Source organism: Apiospora aurea (genome assembly GCF_038362705.1).
Source record: "Apiospora aurea strain CBS 24483 chromosome Unknown utg000005l_segment0_segment0, whole genome shotgun sequence".
Lineage (NCBI taxonomy): Eukaryota > Fungi > Ascomycota > Sordariomycetes > Amphisphaeriales > Apiosporaceae > Apiospora > Apiospora aurea.
The window spans coordinates 3,653,317-3,667,764 of NW_027117392.1; the positions used below are offsets into that span (position 1 = coordinate 3,653,317).

At 52.6% G+C, this 14,448-nt stretch overlaps 5 protein-coding genes across 5 annotated transcripts; 2 read left to right on the forward strand and 3 right to left on the reverse strand.

The window, feature by feature from the left end:
- Positions 1–292: 292 nt before the first annotated feature.
- PG986_007685 (uncharacterized protein) lies at positions 293–1,039 on the forward strand (the record flags this gene model as incomplete). Its single annotated transcript, XM_066843907.1, has 5 exons — positions 293–330; positions 523–546; positions 612–668; positions 738–865; positions 939–1,039. 5 exons carry the CDS (start codon positions 293–295, stop codon positions 1,037–1,039), a joined length of 348 nt encoding a protein of 115 aa, XP_066700019.1.
- Positions 1,040–1,122: 83 nt separating this feature from the next.
- On the reverse strand, positions 1,123–1,371 carry PG986_007686 (uncharacterized protein; the record flags this gene model as incomplete). The annotated part of the gene is made up of 1 exon (XM_066843908.1): positions 1,123–1,371. One exon carries the CDS (start codon positions 1,369–1,371, stop codon positions 1,123–1,125), a length of 249 nt encoding a protein of 82 aa, XP_066700020.1.
- Positions 1,372–3,692: 2,321 nt separating this feature from the next.
- PG986_007687 (vacuolar membrane protein-domain-containing protein) lies at positions 3,693–4,953 on the forward strand (the record flags this gene model as incomplete). Its single annotated transcript, XM_066843909.1, has 2 exons — positions 3,693–4,217; positions 4,294–4,953. The coding sequence occupies 2 exons, from the start codon at positions 3,693–3,695 to the stop codon at positions 4,951–4,953; spliced, it is 1,185 nt and encodes a 394-aa protein (XP_066700021.1).
- Positions 4,954–5,950: 997 nt separating this feature from the next.
- Positions 5,951–7,663, reverse strand: PG986_007688 (uncharacterized protein; the record flags this gene model as incomplete). The annotated part of the gene is made up of 3 exons (XM_066843910.1): positions 5,951–7,237; positions 7,391–7,397; positions 7,464–7,663. The coding sequence occupies 3 exons, from the start codon at positions 7,661–7,663 to the stop codon at positions 5,951–5,953; spliced, it is 1,494 nt and encodes a 497-aa protein (XP_066700022.1).
- A 2,476-nt stretch (positions 7,664–10,139) lies between these two features.
- PG986_007689 (DNA-directed RNA polymerase I subunit RPA2) lies at positions 10,140–13,929 on the reverse strand (the record flags this gene model as incomplete). The annotated part of the gene is made up of 3 exons (XM_066843911.1): positions 10,140–12,212; positions 12,316–13,401; positions 13,468–13,929. 3 exons carry the CDS (start codon positions 13,927–13,929, stop codon positions 10,140–10,142), a joined length of 3,621 nt encoding a protein of 1,206 aa, XP_066700023.1.
- Between the last annotated feature and the right edge of the window lie 519 nt (positions 13,930–14,448).

A 14,448-nucleotide genomic window follows, 5' to 3' on the forward strand; every position in this document is an offset into this window, starting at 1 on the left:
ATTGCTTCGCAAGCGAATGCAGGCAGGCACGAGCACGCCTTGGGTCACGTGCTGATTACCTGGCCCCACCCCCGACTTGGCACCTGGTGACCCAGTCTCTCCCCCAGGCCAGGCGCATTTCACTTCCTTATCCTCCTGCTCATTTGACATCGAATCCCATTTGATCTTCACCCCAACCGCCGGCCAAGCCCGACACCCAACTCACCACCTCCAAACACGATACCATCGAACGGTTAACACCCGAAATAATACATTCCCCCGGAGATTTCTACCGCCCGCAAGCCATCGAGATATGAGTCGCGCCGGAAAGCTTGCCCCGGAGGTCAATCGGTAAGTGGCTGTTCAGCTGTCGAATCTCTTTCCTTTCCTTGCCTTGCCCTCCGAACGAGGCCCCGAGGTCCCCGCTCCCGTGCTGCCTCGCCTCGCCCTTCGTGCCGGGCCTTGGGCGGCGGCGGCAAGACCCCCATGCACCTCGCATTACGTCTTGATGTGTCACCGCATGCTAATATCAATTGACAACAGAGCTTTATTCGTGAAGAATCTAAGGTATGTCTCGGGAAACCCAGTCGCCCTACCCGTCTTAACATTGGCTCTAACAAAACTCTCTCCAGCTACAACGTCACGCCAGAAGACTTGTTCGAGCTCTTCGGAAAATTCGGGCCTATTCGGTATGCTCCCTTGACTCCTGTATCACCTGGCCGTCGCGAGATGGGACTGTCACTGACCCCTTCTTATAGCCAGGTCCGACAGGGAATTGCCACCAACACCAAGGGTACCGCATTTGTCGTCTATGAGGATGTCATGGATGCGAAGCAAGCCTGCGACAAGCTGAACGGCTTCAACTTCCAGAACCGCTACCTCGTGGGTACGTATTACCGAGCCCAGCCGGTGTTCCTCATGACGTGTGTACCAAGGCTAACGTAGATCCCTTGGCGCAGTATTATATCATCAGCCCGAGAAGATGGTCAAGTCAAAAGAGGACCTCGAGGCCCGCAAGGAGAATTTAGCTCAGCTCAAGAAACAGCATGGTATCGATTGACAGTTAGACGGGTCTGTGGATAAGCTTCAGACGCCCCGTTCTCATCGCACGTCTGCAGCCCCGTCTTTATCACCAACCAGCACCTACACCTCGTCGTCGGTCCCTTCGCTGAAGATGACGAGGACGCCGAGGACACCGCCGTCTCCTGTCAAGAAGCCAGCAAAGTCGACCATGGCTACTGCCACTCCTGTTATTAGGAAGAACAGGGCCGACGACTCCGCCGAGCAAGCGCGTAGCACGCTGATGGGATTCGTGCGAGGGTTTCTTCCCCGGAACTCGAACAAGATGTGTATGACTTGACAAGGAGTCGCTGTACGACGATGGACCGGCATCGCAGACTTGTGGCCCGCGGGGCAATTCGACCGTTTCACTAAAGCGTATGGAAGGACCTGGCACACTTAATCGGCTTTGACTTTGCCTTGGCCTCTTTCACGATAACTACCAAAATCCATTTAGTCCGGGTGCGCATTTTCCCGCCAAGGCCAATGGATTAACTTTTTTCTTCTTTCGTATGTTTTCGACAGGGGTACAAGTACAAGGCTTTAGGCCCAATGCATTCGTTGTCAGACGGTTCTTCACTTTGCAACGGTTTCATATGGATTTATTAAAGGGCAGAATGACGTTACAACTCTACAAGGCCGTTACGGCACACATGGTTTACTTTACGGAATGCAATTCGGTTACGATGAGCACAGCTGAACGCAGGCTGCGACTCCCGCCAGAGAAGAAATAGGGCTATCTATTGCTTGCAGATGACTTGTCTAAGGTCATCTGTCACCTTTTTTGCTCCCAGTGATGCTGTATGTGGCGTGTGGTTCATGATTGATACGGTGTTTACATGGTTTCAATGTTGTTTGTTTGGCTTGTCGAGGCCCGATATCGTGGTTGGCATCGGCCGGCTCTGTACCTACCTAGCTAGGCAGGTCAAGCAGGTAGGCCAGCTATGCATTCTCGGCCACGGCAGCGCGGAATGAATGATTGCGCAGCGACTAGAGCCCGAAACCAGCCAAGTCTATTGGCGGTGTAGCGCAGGCAAGTGGAACCGGGGTGATGCTGAAATCCGTTGCCAATATATCTTAGTAAGGCGCTGGTCGGGGATATAGGTGCATAGACTTCACGTAAGTCGTTACAAACGGGCAGGTTAGCGCAGCGTAGCGCATGATTTGTGCGGCCATCAGGTACGGCAGGAGAGCGCGTGTGATACGTGATGGTCGCGACTATTGGTGTAGACCAGTGTGCCCGTATTGGGTACTGGCTGTGCCTACCAGACGTGCTCGACTTTGAGTATTGCAGCTGATAGGTACAGTAGGTAGGTAAGGTTTGGCCATGAGCGAGTTTCCGGCATGTTCAAATTGCCTTCCGCCCGCCTCCTGGAGTAAGTTTGAGCATCGGAATTTGGAGCAGCAGGTGGCCAGCGCAGCAGGCGGTCGATGCTGAATTTGGAGCACTTGGGGTGTGGTGTGTGCAGTGATGCATGTGTGCGATACGAGGAGGAGCTTTGAGGAGAGCAGCTACAGCTACAGCTACCACGCCGTCCCATTTGATCCAAACGGATGGGTCGCTAATAAATAAGAGATTCCTTCAACCGAACTTTGGCATTTTTGCACAGTCTTTTTCTTTCCCCCCCTCCGTCTGATTGCCTTGTCTCGGGTTGTGTGCGGCTGAGGCTCCTCCAGTCGGGGCATTTTATGTAGGTAGTAGGTAGGTAGGTAGGTACTTACTTACATGCTACCTCTCCACCAATGGAGCATACAGTACCCTCGCAGCTCTTGGGCGTGGTTTCAGGCTGGAGGGCGGCGGTGTCAACACGGTGCCATTTACCCGCCCGCCAACCGCGCCCCCAAAGCAGTGCAAAGCCAGCGCCCCCCAAAGGCTAGAAAGGCCAGCAGAGGCCCCATGCGCCATGACAGCATTGAGCATGGAGTGGCGCCTCCACGCCTTCGCTTCCTCATTCGTGCCTTTTCTTCATGTGCTGGGGCAGGCAGGCAGGCCGCAGGTGAGTGAGTGTCTGGTGAGTGGCCTGGAGTAAGGGCCCCCCGAAAGCAAAAGTAGGTACCTGTACTGTAGTGCAGGCAGGCCTGGCTGCCTACTGCCTACCTCGAGGTACCACCACGGACCCAGCCCACCTCCCTAAGACTTCTCCCCCCGGGTCATGTTTCATTGTCATCCCATATCCCATGCTTCTTAGGCTAGGTAGTAGATTGCATCGCCTTTCTCTTATTCTTGTTCAGTTCGCCAACTGCTTCTTTTTCCAAATCCTTATTCTGACCGATCTGGTACTTGGATATTGTTTGTTTCGTTCGGGTCACGGGAGTCCAACGTTTGAATTGACGACAGTGGCAACTCAATCCGACATCGCGCAGCGCTGCATCCCCCCCCCAGTTCCAGATCTAGGACGCCACTTGCCGCTACAACTACGCGCGGGACCGTCACCACCACTGCCTGCCTGTCGATCCGCCATTCCACATTCCCATCCATACAGTAGTCTGCCTGATCGACGTCCAGTCCGAACTGCCCTCCTTAACTCCTGTCTTGTCTTGTCTCGTCTCGCCTCGTCTTGTCCTCATCATTCCTGACACTACAGCTCTGCAACTATATAGCGTGTATTCTCGTTATCGCTGCAGCCGCTAGTCGCCTCGACGACTCCCTGCAAATGTCACCAAATCTGATGGTAGACGGCCCTCCTACCGCACTTCACGATGCCGCGACCGCGATAGCCACCGCAACTCTGGCCGCTGGCCACCCCACCTCACAAGCGATCGGCATGCTCGCTTCGGCGACGACCACCGCCCTCGCCGCTGCTGCGACCACGGCGATATCCGCAGCTGTCGCCGACGAGCCGAGCGGCGGGCAAGGCGAGTGCAGGCTGTTGGGGCCCTTCGCACTGCTGGTGCAACTGGCCCTGGGTGGACTGGCCCTGATGTCTCTGGTCTACAAGCGATGGCGGGAGCGGCCCCAGCGGCCTGTCAAGATCTGGTTCTTCGATGCGTCCAAGCAGGTGTTTGGCAGCGTCCTGGTGCACATCGCCAATGTATTCATGTCCATGCTCACCAGCGGCCGCTTCTCGGTCAAGTTGGAGCCAACGAATGTCCAGACCGTCGCGAGGCTGCTGAGGAGGGATGATGACCCTTATACGCCCAATCCATGCTCCTTTTACCTGCTAAATTTAGCCATTGACGTAAGTTGCATATGCATTGACACCGGGCATAACCTTCGGCCTAGGGACACTAGCTAACATGTTCGCACGACACTAGACAACAGTGGGCATTCCCATCCTCATCATCCTGCTGCGTGTGATCACTGGCCTTGCGTCGTACACGCCCTTTGGCAAGCCGGCCGAGTCTATCCAGTCGGGGTACTATGGCCGTCCGCCCAATGCGCTTTGGTGGCTCAAGCAGTCGCTTATATACTTCTGCGGGCTCTTCGGCATGAAGATCTGTGTCCTGATCCTCTTTTTGGTGCTGCCCTGGATATCTCGTATTGGCGACTGGGCGTTGGGTTGGACAGAGGGCAATGAGCGCCTGCAGATCGTCTTTGTGATGATGCTGTTCCCGCTCATCATGAACGGCATGCAATACTACATTATCGACGGGTTTATTAAGAAGCAGGAAACCGACCACGAGAGGCTGCCTACGGAGGACCCCGACCATGATAGGAGCCGATTCGACGACGCACTGGCGGACAGCGACGACGACGTGGCGTCAGGCAGCGAGAACAGTGACGATGTCCGCTTATCACGGTCTCAGGAATTTAAGCGGGCCCAGGAATCTAAGCGAAACGAGCCCAAGAAGGGACCCAAGGTCAGCAGTGATGAGTACAACCCGGACGTGGATGGCCACACGATAACGGGAAGCAGCAGGACACATCTGGGTAGAGGAAAGCTCTTACAGAAGGAGATGGTCCCGCATGAGTAAAAAAGGGGGTGTATCTGCGTTTTTCATCAGCATACAGTAAGGCGTTTCAGTAGTTTTCTCGTTTATCCTGGGCAGGAGGCTTTGGTATTATGACATTACTGCGTCATTGTATATAGGGGAGTTTATCACAAGTTGCACATTTTTGTTCGGGAACAGTCCAACCAAATTGGACGGCTCAAAGCTATCGCTGCACTTGCCAAGCGATGCAGGACCTGTGTCGAAATACTGAAGCATTTGTAGGTACAGGGTCTCCTTTATTACGGCAAAGCCTCAATGTGCTCTAGATATGCCCCTTTTCTCTGATAGCTGAATAGGGGGTTCGGCTTAGTCAATATCTTGCTGGGTATATACTATATAGAAGACCACAATGCCACGATAGAAATGCAAATACAAATGTTACATGTTAGCATATTTATTAAGAATGTATGCTATGTTGTATGTTGGCAATGCTGGATTCCATGCAAGTGCCCATGCAAAGATATTGAAACAGAAGCCAATGCCCCAAATCGGATACGTGATCGAAGAAACCAGACAAACGAGCACACCCACCAGATTACCCTTGCTACCCTCCTTGGGTAGGTATGTATGTATGCGTAACCCAATCATCCAGCCGCGTTTTTACTCCAGGACGCCCAAGAACGCCAAGTTATCTTCTGAAAGATGCCTCTTCTTCCGTTGATTTCCAAAACCCCGTAGTCACCCCTTGCTCCCGTAGATCCATCCTCAGAAGCCCTGGGAGGTAATGTACAAACAAAACAAGCAGGAGGGGGTTGCGATTCGAACATATCAACAACAGGGTAAAGCCACGGGCTTATCTTTTCTTTCTTTCTCTTTCTTTTATTTATTTAGATATCATAACATTTCTGGTCTCGAGGAGCCCGATCCCCCTGATCACGACAGAATGGGGAAAATGGGAAATGTCCTAGAGCCCAACAAACGCCCTGCGTTCCTGTCGCTTAGTAGGCCCGTCTTGTTTTTTTTCTTCTTTTGTTTGTGTTTATACTGCGGGCTTATAAGCTCGATATCCGGGGTAAGCTGTTCCGCCGTTGGCCGCTTGCGGCGGCGGGCTCGCGCTATCGCCCGTGCCCGAGTAGCCCGACGACGTAAAGTCGAAGCCGCCCGTGTTCTGGAAGGGCGAAACCGGGGGCGGCACGTCGGTGTAGGAGCGTTGCGGGGGGGCGCGTGCTGTCTGCGGCGTCACATCATATGTGTTCTGCCGCCGAGCTCCGGGTCCGGGCTGCTGGCGGGCGTAGCTATTGGGTGTTTGCGATCTCTCGCCGTAACCACCGTAGCCACCGCCCTGGCTATATCCACTCTGTTGTTGTTGCAGCGGCGCGGGAGATGCCCTCATACGTGGGTCTGTGGCGCCGTATCCACCCTGGTTGTACCCTGTCGGGTTGTTGTAACCGTCAGCTTGTTGTTGCGGCGCCGGAGTCCTCAACCTGGCGGGACTTCCTCCGTAGGGCCCGTTGCCTTGCGGTGTGGGGTGGCGAGCAGGAGGGGCAGTGCCGTATGCAGCATTCGAAGGCGTTATACTACGGGAGTAGTCCTCGTACGGCCTAGGGGTTCGAGACTGGGGATAACCCTGGGCAGCCTGCGGAGCGCCGTAGCCACCAGCGCTGTTGTTGTAGTCCTGGTGCGGTGTGCGTCTCCCCTGACCCATGGCGCCTGCAGCAGCGGCTGCGCCGGCCGGCATCCCGTAGCCCTGGTCATAGCCTTGACTGCCGCTTTGGTCGCCGTATGGCTGGTTACCATAGCCTTGGTTCATGTTGTCGCGGGGCACTTGGCCGTAACTCCCATTGTTGTAACCGTCGTTGTAAACCTGGCCACTTCCATTTCCGTTCATGCCATACATGTTGTTTTGTGGCTGGGCCGCACCCATGTACCCGTTGGGTCCAACCTGCGAGGGCGGTCCGTACGGGCTGTTGCCGTTAGCAGGGGAAACACCGCCCAGAGAGACTCCACCACCAGCCATCATGGGAGCGTTTTGCGCTGGTTCCGGCTTCTTTATTGTCTCCAGCTCGACAGCGTCCTCTTCAATCAGGACCTGCTTCGACGATGCTCCCTCCCAGCTGGGCATCTGCGGCAACTCGTCGCCTCCGCCTTTCTTTCCGGAGTCGAATTCGGCGTACTGCGGTGGCTCAGACTTGTCGAAAGACGGAGCGGCTGCGGGGACCATCGTAGGGGCCATTGTGGGGGCGTACATGGGAGCCTGGGATCGGTAGGCCTGGTTTTCGGCGTGATGTGGCGGGATGAAAGGATCGTCGAGGTATTTGCTCTTTTGCTGGGGCGAATCGCAGCAACCGCAACAGTTTCCACAACACTTGAGACACCGGAAGCATGAGCAGCAGCACGAAAGGCCGCAGCACAGGCACCGAACGCAACACCAAATGATGGAGAAAAGGATCAAGCCCCCCAATATGATAACTCCGATCACGGGCCATCTGCGCGCATAATGTTAGTCAACACCGAAGCACATAGAATAGGTTTGTCGAAGGGGCAGCGCTTACTTGCAGTATACTGCCGCCATGCAGTTGTCCCAGCTCGAGAAGGCCTTTTGCACATCCATGACTTGGCCCTTCGCATCGCCTATGGCATCCCGTTTCATGAAGCCGGCTGCTACACTCCTTGCCGCCAAGCTCATCAGGGCCTCCCCGATGCTCCTCTCGGGCACCAGGCTCCGCTCCATTACGGAGCCTATGTGAGGCATGGTGTCGTCGAACCCGTGGGTACCGCTTGGTCTCCCAGAAGATGTCGAAGTCGGTTAAAAAGAATACACAAGAATGTTGCGGTAGTAGTTGCGCGTTCGACGGTTAAAATTCAAATCGATCGCTCCCTCTCCATCCTCCAATGGCCGTCAGAGTTGAGAGACGGGTGGCGTGAGCGCGGGATTTGGCTTTCGGGTTACTCGCGAAGTAACGCATGCAGCGAACAAGGTATGCCGGGCTGCGAAGTTGGTGAGGTCGTGGGACAAGCCGATGCGCCAAAGCCAGTAATGGGCCAAGGAGTGCCCAGAAGCAAACAAGCGAATGGCGGCGTTTTTCCAGCAATAGGATCCAACCGAAAGTGCAGACCAGGAGGCGCACGTGTGGTCGAAGGAAGTGAGTGCTAAGGCGATGCACGTAATGAGCGTCGGGCGAGGAATTGGCGGAAAATGCACACACAAAGGCGCCTTCAGCAAGTCGCAATCGAGAAGGGGGCAGGGTAAAAGGAGCGACTGTTGGCCATAGACCAACCAAGGAGATAAAACCGTTTTGGTTTGTTTGTAAGCCGAGATGTCTTTCTGATTACTCCCGTCGAGGGGTAAACACCGTAGCGATAATTACGAGAACTTTAAAAGATCACGAGCCCAACCTCGACGACAGTCCGGGCCTGCTTTCGGGACGAAAAATCAAAATAGATAACAAACAACAAATAAAAGAGAGTCGGTAGCCCCGAATTGCCACGAGAAGGGAGGGGGTCCACGATAGGCTCTCTTTTGTTTTGGCAAAAAAGGATTGTGAGCGAGAGAAACAGAAAGCGAGAAGAGAGAGAGAGAGAGAGTAGCCAGCCAGCGGTGCATCAATCTGCTGTACCACCCACAATCAAACCGAATCCTGAGGGCGGTCGCAATTAGCTGGAGCGGAGCGACCAGGATGCTGCTTTGATCTGCCTGGACGCTCCCTTTTGCCAAGCTCCCTCGACCTCCCCTAGCTGCGTGAAGAGGCGCCAAGGCTTCCAAGAGCCGTCTGGGGGGGCCCTCAGAGCCAAGTGACCATCGTGACTAGCGGCAGCTGGCTTTCGGGGACCTTTTCCATGCTAACTACGACTTGGTGCGCCAGGCATATTCCGTACGCTGCAAATAGGCTGGAGGCAAGCCTTTCAAGGCTGCTGAAACCGAAAAGTATCAGGGCAGCGTGGCTGTGTAAGCCTTCCAAGACGCCTGGGCGCCTAAGAAACATAACATAACAATCGGTTGAAGAGCCCGCTAGTCGGGTTCATCCCAACTATTGCCAGCCTCTGTCAGCTTGTGCGCTGCGACGGTGGGAGTGCTGCAGCACTGCTGCGACGCTGCGTGGGAGTGCGATTTGACATCAATTGTCCATCCCGCTCAAACCGTTATTATGAGTATGACCCACCCGCCGTCTCGTCCTGGCGAGCTGCTAGACAGAACCAGAAGCCCACTAAACCACAAGCATCCAGCCCCGTATCCGGGAACCATTGCGCTATCCCAATGCATGTGTACCTGCATATTTCATTATCGCCATCAGATGCTGCCCATGTGGATCTTTGCCCGGCCGAGGGGTTGCACTCTTTGGTATTGGGCTCTCCGTCGTGGAGATATCGATGGTATATATATTATGGATACTTACTGTCGAAAGACTATCAATTATATTCTGGGTATAGTACCTACCTAAGACCATGCATACGTGCAATCTTACTTCCTTGGATCCCGCTTCCGACTTCCGATTTTCGACTTCCTATACTCTGGCTATCCTTTTCAGGGGTTTCAATCAACATTACCCGATAGCAAGGATTACGCATTCGGCCCCCGCAAGCAAGAGTCGACTCCGCAGGCTAGGCTAGACACGATCTTGGATACTGTCATTAGATGATCTCGAGAGACTTCGTAAGCGATTGCAGCAATGGCTGCCTCTTCAAGTACCTTCAGCCATGGTAGATTCATTATTCTAAATCTACAAGGCTGGGCTAACGTGGTTTACCACTGGGTCGGTCATATCACTTCGCCGGTCATTCGAATATACACTTATTTTACGATTTTTAAAAAGCGTGCATTTCGATGAATTTTTAATTAATTTTAATCGGGTTTTAAAAGTTTTAATATTAATTATATAATTTATTTTAATATATTTTTTAAAAGATTTTAATTATTTAATTTAAAAGAGTTAATACGTTAAAGCGTAATAAATTAAGTAGAAAAATATAAAAAATACCTTTCCTTTATTTACATTAAAGTAAACTATATATTAAAATTTCGTTTTATTTTAATTAAAATCTGTTAAAGTGCACGGTTACGCACGGGCGTTTTTACGTGTGTTTTTAAGTGACCGGCGAAGTGATATAACCGACCCAGTAGTAAACCACGTTACGTAAAATTCTATCGTGATATAAAACCAAACTTAAATGACCCTTCTCTTTTTCAACGCCTGTTCATGCTGCTCCGATAAGACACATACACTTCCCGATTATGCTGCAACAAGTGCGGGCTGCTGGCTGTCGGCTTTCCTGCCCGATGCGAGTCCATCCCATTTTGTCTGAACCAGAGGACCCCTTCGTGTCGCGTCTTTGGGATCAACGCGGTACTTGAGCTTCACCCCCATGGCGGCCAGTTCAACATCAAGATACTTCAAAGCGCCAGGCACCGCCACCAGCGTCGTGTCTTCGCCGCCCACCCACTGGTTGCCCTGGCCGTCTTCCCAGATCTCACCCGTGATCTTGGCCATTTCCCCGTCCTTCATCTGATCCAGCCGGACCGCGCAGTTTCGGCAGCGAACCGTGCTGACCATCTTCTTCTTGGTCACAAACGGCGACACCGTCGGTTGCACCGACAGGAAGGAGCCGCACTTCCTGCAGATCCATGACCGCGAGTAATCCGAACAGTTCATCAAACGGTCCTGGAGAAGGAAGGCAGTGCCGTGAGCGAGTAAAGCATCGCGCTCCATCTCTCCCACACGGATACCACCACCGCGTTTTCTTCCCTTGATCGGCTGGCCGGTGGTGGACACAACGGGACCAGTCGTTCGGACTTGGTACTTGTCGTTAACCATGTGTCGCAGGCGTTGGTAGTAGACAACACCAATGTAAATGTCTGCAGCAAGCTCTTCGCCAGTAATTCCAGAATACATTGGCTCGTTTCCATGGTAGTTGTACCCCGCCATCTTCAACTGGTGGCCAAAGTAGTCGCCAGCGGTGTTTTCTTCGTCAAACCGGAACGGGGTGGACTCCTGCGCCAAGCCGTGAAGACAGCCAGCTTTACCAGCCAGCGACTCCACGAACATACCAATTGTCATACGAGAAGGGAAAGCGTGAGGGTTGATGATAATGTCCGGCTGAATGCCCGATTCCGAAAACGGCATATCAATAGCTGGCCATTTCTGAGAAGCCACACCTTTCTGCCCGTGACGTGAGGAGAACTTGTCACCAATAACAGGAGATCGAGGGATGCGGAACTTGATGGAGATGGTCTGCGCGGGTTCGTTGCCAGTCTCGCTGCCAAGCAGGCGGACCTCTTCAATGAAGCCGACCTCCGAATCCTTGTACTTCTCGAAATGCGTTTGGCCGTCTCTGTTCACCAAGTTGCCACTGTAATCTGCTGTGACGGTGTGCCAGGCACAAATGACATCGCCCTCCTGCACCATTCTTCCAACGTGAGGTAGACCGTCATTGTCCAGCATGGTCTGAGCAGAACCCTTTACAGGACCTCCAGGGGCGAATCCAAAAAGTTTCTGTACACCCTTGGTGTTCTTCGATCTGCTCTCCTCCTTCAGAGTTATCTTCTTCACCTTGTAGATAGTGCCGTGGCCAAAGCCGCGTTCGTGGGCCGATTTGTTGATAATCATAGCGTCGTCCATATCGTATCCAGTATAGGAGATGACAGCAACCACCGCATTGAAGCCGTTAGGGAAATTGTCGAACCCGTAAGCATTATGTAAGGGCGAACGGACAACTGGTGTTTGTCCAGTTTGAATGCGATACATCTTGTTGTCGGTTCGGTAGCGTAACGCTGTAGCAGGAGTTCCCATGGTTTGTTTACCCATTTGACATTGGTACATGTTTCTGGGCGATTGGTTGAAGTCTGAAAACGGCGTCATGTTGGCCAGAATGGACAGCATGTTGGTCGGATCGAACTCCACATGGGTTGATTCGCCGGAGACGACTTCTGGCTCTGTGCAAGCAATTGACATGTAAGGCTGCTCAAGTGGACCGACGAAATCCTCCTTCTCAAGAGGCAGATACTTGACAGGCCTGGTCATCCTGGCCGGCTCTGAGGACATGTAAATGCCAGGATAGGAGCCACCGTTGGAGGCAGGAACGTAGCCAATTTCAAGGTGCAGCGGAACACCATGAGAACCCTCCACTTTCCAATATCGGAAAGTGTCAGCAATTCTTCGCGATTCGGCAGGTTTGCACCACCCAAGTATTCGACCATTAAGCATGACAGGAACACTCTCGTCAGTGGCAGCCGAAGAGGTACTAACAACTCCAAGCTCTGCAGCAAGTGCTGGAATGGCTGAGGCATCGACTGCTTTCGTCATAATCTTGCATTTGTGAGCCAGATGGTTAAGAAGACCACATGGAGATCCATCAGGCGTATGCACAGGGCAAAGGAAACCCCAAGATTCGGGGGAGCAGTTTGCGGACAGTGGTCGTCTTCAGCTGGGCGAAGAAGCTACCACGATGCACCATGCGGAAGTGACTGATGAAACGCAAAAAGTTCAGCTTCTCGGCCACGACCGTAAAACCAGACACTTGCTGTAAATCCAAGCCAGACTGAGAGTTCAGATTGCCAGTAGACAAGAAGTACTGCAGCATCTCACCAAGATTCTCGGTTGTCTTTTGGAATATTTTCATGGGGAAGTCCTTGCCAAACTCCTGCGACGTGAAGGTTCTTGCCGGATTCCTCCTGAAGTAATCCCGCAGCGAGGCCCGCACACCAGTTGATAGGAGTTCATCAAGGCGTTCCTTGATGATCATACCGTACAAAAAGCCACCGAGCAGAATCTCCTGGTTTTGTGCAGCATCGGGATTATCCACGGCGCATTCGCCGGCCACAAGGGCATAGAGTTTTCGAATAGAGAGAAGAAGCAGACGGAACTTGTCAGAGTCCTGCTTCTCGGTGACGTTGACGTTGCCCAAATGGACCAGTACAATCTTCCGCAAGAACTCGGTTCCTGCCTCATAGTTGGATAGAGTCTCCGATACACCAAGAACGGGTCGGAACTTTTCTCCAAGATAGGCCCGGGTCTGCTCCTTGGTATACAAACCATACGTTTTATAGGTTCGCAGCAAGAGTTCGACTCTGTCTGTAAGGAAGGTGTTCTTGATACCTTTGGAGTCAGGCGAGCCAACCAGTCCCTCGAAGATTTCGCGATCGTTTGTCTCAACAAGAGCTTTGAGGATCATCAAAACCGGGACAAGGTACTCGGACTTGCGCCAAGAAAACCTGAACGTGACATTGCCGTCGTTCAGGTAATGAAGGTTGTTGGTCTGAGATGTCTCGTCGGGGCGTACAGATCTAATAATGATGCCGTAAGAGGTATAGCTGGGACCACGGTTCTGGAAGCTGGGACGCTCAATGGCCAGGGGAAAGTTTCTTCGGTTCACAAGAAGAAGTCGAATAATCTTCTCGATGCCATTGACGATGAAGTATCCTCCTAGCTCTTCGGATTCCTCCTTTCGTGCAACAAGCTGTGCGGGACTGTTGTTTCTGAGGTGACAGAACTTGGACTAGTCGAAAGCGCATTAGTACTGACTGCATTGCCCACAACAAACTCTCTCTTGATCTGATCTTACCTTGACCATCAAAGGCATCTGGCCCAATTCTCGGGTGAATTCCCTTGCCTCGCCATCGTTGATTCTGTACTCAAACGTGGCGGCAAGTTTCCCTCTGTAGGTGACGTGCCGCTCCCTACACTCTGCAGGGAGAATCTCGCGGTTCTTGGCAAACTTGTTGGAGGGCGGAACTTGTGACTTTTGCACGTGTACGCCCTTGTACTTGATCGAGAGTCGATTCCTTGAGGCCAAGGGTGATCTATCATCACCGTCCAGGTATGTTCTTGTGTCGATATCGGCAAGGCCCTTGTCGATAAGACCGCCTTCCTCAAAGATGGCGTCAAAAGACTCGATATGGGGGTCGACGGCAATCTGGAGCAGAGGGTAGGCAGAGCGATCTGTCGGCGGGTCTGTAAAGAGCTTTTGGCGACGCAGGGTGTTGTATTCGTGGTCCCAGCTTGTGCTGGTCGGCGCGGGCGCCATGGTGATGTTTTGTCGGCGAATTGCGCCGAGATGATTCAGGCAGGGAGCTTAAACATGCATCCGAATCCAATGCAGTATGAAGAAAGGCCACTAGGACTTTCAATGGCAAGGCTTGCGGAGTCGAAGTCGGAACTTGGTATCTGGAGTCTCTGGCAATTCGGGGTACAACTTCCAAGGACCATCCGAAAAATAAAATAAAAAGTTTCCTGCGATAAGCCAATGTAAATGCTCTTATCTAAACCCCGACGCTGCCGGGAAAGTGCCCCGCAACGCGGTAGTCTTTTCACTACGGCCAGTGGATATACGAAGTCGGCAACCCCCATTGCCTACATGCCTACTAGTAGGCACAGGCCATGTTACGTGCCTACTGAATTGGAATTCAGTAGGCGTCAAAACCTTGGGACACGCCAAAAGTCCTGGGACAGTTAATTTTAGCAGGGAAACGCTTATATTTCGTATTTCCAACATATAAAAAATAGAATGATTTAATGAATAAAAAATACATAAAATAACTGTGAA